General features: G+C 45.8%; 1 protein-coding gene across 3 annotated transcripts; it reads left to right on the top strand.

Annotated features, from left to right (window-relative positions):
• The first annotated feature begins 3,863 nt into the window (after positions 1-3,863).
• Positions 3,864-10,622, top strand: FAM205C (family with sequence similarity 205 member C). 3 transcript variants are annotated; one of them, XM_027549550.1, is made up of 4 exons: positions 3,864-5,865; positions 6,397-6,457; positions 7,372-7,886; positions 10,082-10,622. In XM_027549550.1, exons 2-4 carry the CDS (start codon positions 6,450-6,452, stop codon positions 10,537-10,539), a joined length of 981 nt encoding a protein of 326 aa, XP_027405351.1. In that variant the 5' UTR covers positions 3,864-5,865; positions 6,397-6,449; the 3' UTR covers positions 10,540-10,622. The 3 variants fall into 3 exon arrangements, with proteins under 3 accessions (XP_027405351.1, XP_027405350.1, XP_027405352.1); XM_027549549.1 differs by having other exon boundaries at positions 3,867-5,865; positions 10,079-10,622; XM_027549551.1 differs by having other exon boundaries at positions 3,869-5,865; positions 6,806-7,886; positions 10,079-10,622.
• Positions 10,623-10,955: the final 333 nt, after the last annotated feature.

The following is a 10,955-nucleotide window of genomic DNA, read 5'->3' as shown; positions in this document are numbered from 1 at the left end:
GTGATGACTGTAGTTAATGATATTATGTGTTTGAGAGTTGCCAAGAGTAGATCTTAAAAGTTCTTCAGTTCAGTCGCTCAGTCGTGTCCGACTCTTTGCGACCCCATGAACCACAGCACGGCAAGCCTCCCTGTCCATCACCAACTCCCAGAGTTCACTCAAACTCACATCCATTGAGTCAGTGATGCCATCCAGCCATCTCATCCTCTGTCGTCCCCTTCTCCTCCTGCCCCCATTCCCTCCCAGCATCAGTGTCTTTTCCAATGAGTCAACTCTTCGCATGAGGTGGCCAAAGTACTGGAGTTTCAGCTTTAGCATCATTCCTTCCAAAGAACACCCAGGACTGATCTCCTTTAGAATGGACTGGTTGGATCTCCATGCAGTCCAAGGGACTCTCAAGAGTCTTCTCCAACACCACAGTTCAAAAGCATTAATTCTTCAGTGCTCAGCTTTCTTCACAGTCCAGCTCTCACATCCATACATGACCACAAGAAAAACCATAGCCTTGACTAGATGGACCTTTGTTGGCACAGTATTGTCTCTGCTTTTGAATATGCTGTCTAGGTTGGTCATAACTTTCCTTCCAAGGAGTAAGCGTCTTTTAATTTCATGGCTGCAGTCACCATCTGCAGTGATTTTGGAGCCCCCCCAAATAAAGTCTGACACTGTTTCCACTGTTTCCCCATCTATTTCCCATAAAGTGATGGGACCAGATGCCATGATCTTCATTTTCTGAATGTTGAGCTTTAAGCCAACTTTTTCACTCTCCTCTTTCACTTTCATCAATAAAGGGGCTTTTGAGTTCCTCTTCACTTTCTGCCATAAGGGTGGTGGTATCATCTGCATAGCTGAGGTTATTGATATTTCTCCCGGCAATCTTGATTCCAACTTGTGCTTCTTCCAGCCCAGCGTTTCTCATGATGTACTCTGCATATAAGTTAAATAAGCAGGGTGACAATATACAGCCTTGACGTACTCTTTTTCCTATTTGGAACCAGTCTGTTGTTCTATATCCAGTTCTAACTGTTGCTTCCTGACCTGGATATATTACAGGAAAAAAAATCTAAGTGAGGTGATGAACATTACCTAAACTTATTGTGGTAACCAGTTCACAGCGCCTGCATATAACAAATCATTATATTGTTTACCTCACCGTAAACTCATAGTGTTATGTGCCAGTTGTATATCAGTGAAACTGGGGTAGGAGGAAGCACTGTTGTTCTCTGCAGTCCCGTTGCTCCCAAATGCACACCCAAAGCCCGGTGTTTGTTGCTTGAAAATTATTTTGACATTTATTGAAAATTGAATACATAGGTTACAAGACCCTGCTTGTAGAGATTCTGATTCATTAAGTCTGGCGTGAGGCCAGGAAATCTATATTTTGATAAGCCTCCCAGTAATTTTGATGTAAGGCCAGGATTGGGAGGCAGTGCAACAGATGGCCGTTTAAAGTTTCTGTCACAGAATCCTTGGGACACGTTGGGTAGGCAAGTGCTGCCCTCTGGTGCCTCTATCATTTTACTACACTTCTGCATAGCAAAGTGACTGCTGTGGAGCGCTGGTCTTCTTGTCTAACTCCCTGTCCAACACTTGGGCATTAATAAAAATGCTAGTGTCTAAAAATGTTGCTTCTGAATGGCAGCAACTGTGCCTCTCTGTCCCCATCATGTGAGACATCTAAAGATGTTCACTAGTGTTTTCTGAGAATGAGACACAGCAAAGCTCCTTCATAAGGCTTGTGTGGAGGGACAAAATCACACTAGTGTCCTGTGAGGATTTTTCCTAATTGGGCTATGATATGACCCATGTTGCATGTGAATCAATAATCCCGAACAGTTTCCCGAAGAAATTCTACTGTTATAATTGTGGCACTATAGCGTTATTACGAGAGCAGGGTCCTGCTTTAGCAAGTTTTTTCGAAACAGACAAATCTGAATCCTTTGCAGTTGTGTACCCTCCACACAGGACTCTGTGTAGAGTCCACAGAGGCCTTTGATGTACTTCATCTCCCTTGTTTGCCATTCACAGTAAAGCATGTGGCAGGAAGGGCAAATGTGACAATCCATGTCCACATCATCAAAAATGACAGCGTGTTCATTACGCAAATATGCCTTTGTTTAGGAAGACGCTGATCCCTCTGTCGCATCCACACAAGCACCCTCTGTCAGTAGGTACCCGCTCAATATATAAGCCTGTACTAAAGGTCTGGTCTGCAGAAAGGTATAAGGTTGTCTTCGGCTCTACCTCCTCATCTCTGAGATGGAAGAGCAAGGTCTGGGTAAGTTGCAGTAGAGGAGTCTGTAGCAGATGGTTTTAATGGCCTAGTGGGAGGACAGCGGCCATGGATTATCTTTAAGGTAAATAGTATACAGGTTGGAGCTGGTACCAAGTTTGCCAAGTTTGATAATTTTGTCTGGGGCAAAGAGGCTATTGGGAGACTGAGCGAAGTTGCAGCAGTAGCTGCAGGAAGCAGGAGTGGGTTGGGTAGGAGATGGAGTGTTGTGTGCACCTCCTCTTTGTCCTGTTGGTAACCCTGGGGTCCTGGGGATGTCTGAAAGTACGACACCTGACGCTGGACTTATAAGCCTGACAGAAGTTTGTTAATTACTTACATTCATAGCCCGGGGTTGGGGAGGACCCTGCGCACCACACAGTGCTACATTGGGTCAGGTTAACGGGAGACTGAGAGCGCTTGCAGCAGCACAGAGCAGGAAGCATGAACTTGGTTGGGGAGGAATAATGACAACTGTAAAAAACTCAAGTCACTTTTTAGGTATCTTGACTTGCTGCTAAAAAGCCGATGCAAGCTGCTTTTTAACTAATTATTAATAACCTGTCATTCGGGCTTCCTGGGTGGCTCAGATGGTAAAGAATCCACCTGCAATGCAGGAGACCTGCATTTGATTCCTGGGGGGAAGATCCCCTGGAGGAGGGAATGGCAACCAATTCCAGTATTCTTGCCTGGAGAATTCCATGGACAGAGGAGCCTGGCAGGCTACAGTCCATGGGGCTGCAAAGAATCAGACACGACTGAGCGACTAACACATATACACAACCTGTCATTCAGTTCTCTTTAATTGGAAATGTCTTCTCATTCCTATATTACAGAATTTACAAGTTTAGGAAAAATGTTGAAATGGTTCAAATTCATCCCATTTTCAGGATGAGACTCTTCTTAAATTATCTTAAATTTAAGGATCTATTTTATTTTGATTTTCTTCTGTAAAAAAGGACATTGAAGAAAAATATTCAGTAATCTGTTTCTTTGCCAAATTATTTTCAGAATATTCTTCCTTATAGATAGCAAAAAAATTCCTCATGCCAATGACTGGTTTTTTTTTTTTTAAATTGTGGTAAAATATATACAACATGAACTTTATTCTTTTAACCACTTTTAAGTGTACATCAGTGACATTAAGTACATTCCCAGTGCTGTGCAGCCATCACCACTGTCCATTTTCAGAACCTTTTCATCATCTCATATGGAAATTTCGTACCCATTAAATAACACCTTACACCCTTCTTTCCAAGCTCCTAGTAATGCTGGTTCTTGTTTCAACCCTTTTTAAAAATTTTTGGCTGTGCTGGGTCTTCGTTGCTGTGCACAAAGCAACAAAGTTTGTCTAGTTGTGGCGAGCAGGGGCTATTCTCTAGTTGTGGTGTGCAGGCTTCTCACTGTGGTGGTTTTTCTTGTTGTGGAGCATGGGCTCTAGAGCACTCAGTAGTTGCAACTATTGGGCTCTAGAGCATGGGCTCAGTAGTTGTGGTACATGGGCTTAGTTGCCTCCTGACATATGGAATCTTCCCGGACCAGGGATTGAACTCATGTCCCTGCATTGGCAGGCAAATTCTCAACCACTGGACCACCAGGAAAGTCCTGATTCAACTCTTAATAAGGTGGGTTTTTGATTGTGAATTAGTTTTTGTGTTTGAAACTAGATTTTTTAACTGACTTGAGAGCAGGCAGGTAATATAACTCAAATGTCTTTGTACCTTTGAGACTGGGCAGCTTAAGGATGAACACAGATTGTTGGCTCACCACATCTGTTCAGTGGTAGATTGAATGCTGGAGGAAGGACCAAATAGCCTCTTCAGAGATTTTGAGCCTGAGAATTTGGGGGCTATGGGACCATTCTCATCAGGGCAAGAATTTCTTAGGAAATTCAGAAATCCTGGAGTCTTAGAGGCATATCACAATGTTGACAGGGATCATGAAGTTAACATTAATATGTAAATCAGTGGACATGGGGATGGTGGGTACTAAGAATGAGCAGAAAAAAGCTTGACCTGCCTAAAGGTGTTCAGATTCAGATTTTCATAAACATTTCAGCCAACCACTCCAGCCATGGTGGATTCAACCCAAGAGCCCAAGTTTGTGGTCCTTAGTCTTGCCAGTAACTCACCTCAATGAGTGGATACTCCACAGGATACTACTGAGAGTTGTAAAGGCCATTCTGGAAAACCAAGCTCCAGAAGTGAGCCTCAATCATGTTCCTCCTTGGAAGGCACTGTTTACAGTTTCTTCTTGTCCATCAAAAGCTTGATCACACAGACTGGGAGCACTCCTTTAACTCAGAAAGTTGTTTAAAAGAACAGAAGCTATGTCCTTTTCTTGCCACAATAATTACAGTCCTTTTCATGACTGCCCACCTATTGCCTGTGACATCAAACTTCACTGTCCAAGACTTAATAGGATAATGTATACACTGTCCTCTTGTGTGTTTCCTAGTTATCTTCTCAGAACAGTGATATATATAGTTCATGGAGTTTGTCTGACCAATCCACTATCTCTCTTTTAGGGCACACAGTGTACATAAAGACTCAGTTATCTGGGGATAGATGCCAGACTGTTATCTGAGAGCTGAAGGCTGAGCCATCAGGATAGAGAGAATAGAGAGGGCATGAAGGAGTATTTGCTTCCTGTGACTTGGCATCTTTAGGCTCAGGCTCTGCAACCCATGTAGTCAACCAGACACCCTCACCTTAACACTGTGTCACATGAGCTTCTCCTAGACAAATAAAGGTCTGTGATGCCATGCATGACTTAGGAAACAGGAGGGCTTTGTGATGCAGTCTGCTGGTTTGGTTCTATGCTCTGTGAGGCAGAGACAATAGGTCTAGGATTTGGAGGTGTTAGGTTCTAAGACCCTTAAAGCCTAGGAAGCCTAGGAAGAGGGATGGCTAGTAAGGTTTAGATTATGTTGAGCCCTACTTTTATTTTGTGGGATGTTGGATATCCCTTTTACACTTATGGCTCCATCATTATTATTGCATTAATTATTTGGCAAGTGAAAAAGAACCACCGAGGTTTAAAGTTGGGACCTAACAGGAACTGCTGCCGGGTAGGGAAACACTATGACCATGACTGAACCAATTACACCTCAGACAAGGTTTTATCCCTTCACTGTTTCTCATTACCCTTACCCCTGCTTTTTTTTTTTTTTTAATGGAGGAAGTTTCCTGACTGGATCCCAGTACACCTTCAGATTTGGGCGATCCTTTCAGCTGGTGGATTTTTAGAGCCTTGGATGGCTAAAGTCCTTTGTCTACTAGACCACCCGTCCTTTATTCCATTTTCCCCTTTCTCTCGTCTTATTCTGATTTCCCACAGAACTTGTTCAGGGAATGGGGGTGGAGGTATGGAGTGTGAAGAGGTTTGAAATGAATCAGAAATAAGAAGAGAAAGGAAATGATGGGGTGAAAAAGGTAGAGCAGGGAAAAAGGTAGCAGAATGTGTAGAATTGAAGCAGAAGAAGTTTGGGAAATATTTGCAGGTTTTGTCCCAGTTTAGACACTTCACACTCTATTTTGTCTTTAAGCGTCACCAGAAAGTCAAACAAAGGGCTAAAGAGAAAACACCAAGAGGTAAAGTCCCAGTCTCTGCTCTGACTTCCCTCCCCTGGGGGTGAGACTTGCATGGACCCTGGCCCTCAGTGACCCCTGGTGCCAGGCGCTGGGTGCTCTAACCATTGCTCCAGTTCCCCAAGTTGACAGATCCTCCAAGAAGACTTTTTGGGTGGGAAATGAGAACCTGGGAATGTTCCAAAATTCTCCACCTTTCCCCTGGGAGTGAAGAGGAAGTAGGGGAGATGTCCTCAACTGTGTCATTTACTAGTTTTATGACCCAGTAGAGGTCATTTCATCTCCCAGTCTTGTTATCCATAAAATGGGCATCTGATGATGCTATCTCACTCATAGTGTGGTTGTGAAGGTAAATGAAAGTAGGTCTAGGAGAGCACATCATACCTGGTTAAGTTGTACCCAGATGTGCCCTCAGAGTGCTGACTGGGGAGGGGGGTTGTCTGCAGTCACCCGTCATTCAACTCCTTCAACCTCCTGTAGGATATCCCTGAATTCCTTCCTGTTCCGTGTAACGTTAGTCTCCTGGTTTATCAGCTAGGAGACATTCCCGGAAAGAAGCTGACAAGCCCTTGGAGCTGCTTTCGATCATGCGAAGGTGATCTCTTGCTCTTTGCAGTCTCCCACCTCCTAGTATGGCCTGTGGTAATTTCTGTGTTTGGCCTGCGGCAGGGTTGGGCAGAAGGAGAATGGCTGAGAGGGAGCCAGACACATGGAGCCTGGAGCCGTGGGTGAGAGTTGGTGGAGGAGAGGGTGGGGTCAGACGTCTCAGTGGAGAGGGGTCTTCCAGCTGTGCTCTGGGCTAGGCTCACAAAGGTGCTGGAAGTCAGGATTTGACAGAATTTAACGATGTGGGTTTTCTCCCAACCATGAGACAAGTTACCCAGTCAGGAGAATGGATAGTTAAGTGCATAAACAAGTCATCGTTTTCATATTCTCTTTACAGCCGCTCCCTTTCAAGGGCAGACCCCTGGACCCTGCTGACATTACCTCCTCTGGTTCTGTCTTCAGGAAGGCCAGTTCCTGGGACAACCCTCAGGCAGGAGCTTGTCATATTATTCCCTTCTTAAGAGCTCTGCAGAATGAGGAATTGACTCTTAAGAGATGTGTGCATCTAATCCCCAGAATGCAGAGCTCCCACAGGACTTCCGTGGCCCCAAGTGAGGCTGACTCCAGGTTCTACCTGGTGATATCTCTGGTGCTGCCCCATCAGCTAACCATTGGCTCCCCCACCTGCCTGGTTCCCTTCTCCTAACTCAGCTTCTCAGCACAGGTCAGCAGAGAGCTCACCCGCCTCCCAGTTTCTCAAGGCCCTGTGTTCCCACCAGTTGTCTGAGACCTTGTCCAGTTTAGCTAGCCCTAACCTGCTAAATGTTTCTGTAGAAAAGCAGTGGTAATAACAGCACCGGGGGTAGAAAGCAAGAGCTCATAGGTCTGTCTCAGGCCACACACTGGCAAAGAGGCAGATGTTACTGCGTTGGTAACAAATGATTGCCATGCTTCCCTTCCCAGCCAGGGCTGGCTTCCTCAGGAAGGGAGTGTGCGGCGGCTCCTGTGTGCAGACCCCTGCTGCCAAATCTGCAATTCTGTGGCTCTGGAGATTCAGCAGTTGATATCGGGTGAGACTACGCTGACCACCCCTACTTCTTCGGGGCCATCTCAGGGCTCCTCTTGCCTAGAGGTTTTGTCCATGTCTAGTCTCTCTTTTGATCAGAGTCAGGAGTCCCTGCCCTTCAAACAGCTTTCACTTCCATCAGCAACCCGCACAGTGTCACAACTAACAAATCAGAAATCTGTAACCCAGTCAGCTGCCAAGTCAGCCACTAAGCCAGCCACCAAGTCTGTCAGTGCAATCAGCATCCGCCAATACTGGGCTGGTCACCAGCAGCTAAGGCAGGAATGTCGAGGGCCAGAGTTGCTGTTGGACGCAGGAGCTCTGTCTTCTTCGAGCCTTGAAGAGCCTAGGATTCCTGTGAACCAGCATGTCAAGAAGAAGAGCAACTCTGAAGGTATTCTGAAGAAACAAGGTCAGTAGCCCTTGAAAATCTGATTCCCTTTCTTTCCCTGAACATCAAGCTCACAAACCTAAAATACCCCATTACCTTGATTCCCTTCGTCTAATGTTCCCGTCTCCCCCAGTCGCTGATATATCTTTAAGTATTTGTATGTAATGCATGCATTTCTATCTATACCTGAGGATTCCCAAGATTTTGGAAGGTTCCTATGGCAGCTTATGTCATACCACCCCAAAATTTTCCAGTCCTGGGTGGAAACACTACCATTTCTTTCATCATGAATACTACCTCTAAGGCCTCTGTTGAAAAGATGGGCTTTTATTTCCCTTGACCTGAGGTTCATGGGAGGTAAGCCAGTCTACCCAAACTTTCTGTTTTTGAAGGATGCACTGTGGACCCTGTGCAAATATCACTGCAAAAAAATCCCAAACCCTATGATCCTGGCTCTATCCTCTTCCACATTTCAGTTTGTAAGTCGTCCGTGTCCACTGCTTGGGGGATTCACTGAGGCCTTAGTGTGCTGGCTGCAGCAGAAGACAGCTGTCTTTCCTTAGTTCCTCTTTTCTGCTCATTGAGTCCCTGGTCTATTCCTAAATGTCTTACCCCAAAAGGCGATCTTGATCTCTTTTTTTCCCCCCAATGATTTATTAATCTCCAGACTGTCTAAAATTTCCTCTACCTCAGTTAGACCCACGTTCTTCCCACTCTCCTGAATTTGGGCTTCTTCATTTTTCTATCAGCAAGCCTCTATTAATGTCCCATTTTTGACTCTGGTCAATTGTGAAGCCTTGCATTGGCACCTCCACTTCAGTGGCAGCTCCAGCTTCCATGGGGCTTGCTAGCTGTTGCCCAGAGATCTCTGTAGATGTAGCAAACCCTACAGCCTGAGTCCTGAGATGTGTTGAAGCCTGTCTCCTGAGACCCAGGGGCCTACCTGTTTGGAGAAGTCCATTTAAAAATCCTCAGGAGCCAAGGTAGTATTATTTTTATGGAGCATGTCCCGAGCTGCTGGAGTTCTACCTTTAGAAATGGTTTATTTGGCAATTTAATTTACCATTGCTGGGGTCTGCCCTAGAAGATACAGCAGTCCCTCCAGTTGCTCTTCTCCCCTGATGATCAGCAGCCTCTGTCCCAGGGCAGCATACTGACCAGTATGAGTGTCCCCTAGCCTGCAGACCTGGAGACCTGAGGGGATAGTGACATCTTCTGATCTGTTGTGGCCAGCAGGGCCAGCCCATAGTTGCTTGTCCAGGCCACGATGATGTTGTAGGGCCATCTTGATTAAAGATGTGAGAAAATCTGCTAGGGGGTTGTCCCTACACACATCTATTGGAACATCTGCAGCGGTTGGAACCTAAATCACTGGGTCCACAGAATTCCAAGGGCCCTGGAAGCAGCTCAGTTCCCTGCATCCCAGAAAATAAGCCTCTAGACACAGAGGCAGCAGTCAGTCCCAACACAGATCAGGAAGTGATACCCTGAATACTGTCAGGCCTGAACCCGCAGCAGTAAGCCTCACCAGATGCTGTTACCAATCACCTTGTTTAGATAACTCCCTGCAGTAGCAGGGAGAATAGGGACATAGGGAAACGCAAAGCTTCAGAGAACCACAGAGAAGGGGTGCAGTGCCAAATCTCTCTCCATCCAGAGAGAGCATTTGCTGTGCCAGGGTTCTAGTAGGACACTTTTAAGTTGAAACTCCAAGAGCCCCTGACTTCTCAAATGTATCTTCAGGATCTTTCTTAGGTAAAATTTTAGTTTGGCCAGGATGGTTGCCTTGAGTGAGTAGGGACTAGCAAGGTTCTATCTGGATCTGTAGAGCCACCATCTCCAAACTCTCAGCTTAGTGTCCCCTGTCCGTACCTTCACCAGCATCTCCCTTACCTTGAGTTCCTAGAGCATCCTCCAAGATTCCCTGGGACCAAAGGACTAGATGAGAATAGTCTGTAAGGCTGTTAGAACAAGGTGAATGACCTCACCCAAACAAGGATTCCTGCGAATGCCGTGTCTGGAAGTGTTCAGGGCTTAAAGGGCCAGACCTTATAGGACCAACTTGGTGTTCCACAGTTTGCATTTAAAAGGATCCACATATTTTTCAGATCCAGACTTTGCAGGGCCAAAATTTATAGGGCCACCCTTTCTAGGGGCAAGAGCTGCAGCGTCTGGTAAAGACAGCTCATACTTACAAGAGCCTATCCTTCCAGAAGCTGTAGAAGCCGACCTGGGAAATAAGCTGAAGCATTTTACACAGTGGATTAACCCTGACATGAAAGGTCAAGGGCATAAGGAATGCATTCTCCGCTGTAAGGATGAGAAAGTGGCCAAAACCAAGACAAAAAAGGCTGAGAAGAGTCCACCTTCCACCAAACGCCCCATGAAGGGAGCTAAGTTGGAGAAGGAGGAGGGCTTCTTTGACGCGCTCCAGTGCCTGGACAGTGAGTTCCAGCGACAGTCCATGGAGTCCGTGAGGTCCAGCCAGTCCTGTTTCCTGCCCCTCTCCAGTGGCAGCTCCAAGCGCAGTCCTCTGCTGACTTGTGCCACTCAGCCAGAAAATCCATCCCATGTCTCAGTTTCCACCTCAGCAGAAGGTACTTGTCAACCCCAGGAGAGTACCCCGTCCAGGAAGAAGGAGCTCAGGGGTTCCCAGACTTCTGCATCCTCCTGAAAAGGCTGTCATCATCTCATTTCCATTAATATTCTGGTGTTCATTCCCTCTCTGAATAAACTCTATACCTTTAAGCAAAGAACCATGTGTTTGTGCCTCCTTGTTTTCAATGTGGTATGTGATGGAGAGAGTAGAGGAGTTAGATTGTACACCCTATATGGTATGGAGCTTAAACCCATTTCACAGGTAGGTAAGCATTCTGCCTGACTCTTTCAGCTCAGAAAGGAAGACCCATATCTAAGGTACACTGAAGGTAAAGATCATGCTTGACTTCTGTCCTGGCTTCCCTGCTGTCTTTGGGCCCCAGAGAAGCAAATTGTGCATGATGATAGTACAAGAAGTGATAGCTAGGAATCTAATGCATTTTTGGCACAGTTCATCGATAACTACTGTATATTCCCACAATCTGGAGGGAA

The sequence above is a fragment of the Bos indicus x Bos taurus genome, chromosome 8 (genome assembly GCF_003369695.1).
Source record: "Bos indicus x Bos taurus breed Angus x Brahman F1 hybrid chromosome 8, Bos_hybrid_MaternalHap_v2.0, whole genome shotgun sequence".
In the NCBI taxonomy this organism is placed as follows: Eukaryota; Metazoa; Chordata; class Mammalia; order Artiodactyla; family Bovidae; genus Bos; species Bos indicus x Bos taurus.
Note: the sequence above shows the minus strand (reverse complement) of the source record. Positions and strands in the feature narration are given on the sequence as shown.

What these genes read in the sequence shown, in the direction of transcription:
- FAM205C (XM_027549549.1), top strand. An exon ending in AGGTATTCTGAAGAAACAAG is followed by an intron (nt 7,887 to 10,078) that starts GTCAGTAGCCCT and finishes CTATCCTTCCAG; the next exon opens with AAGCTGTAGAAGCCGACCTG.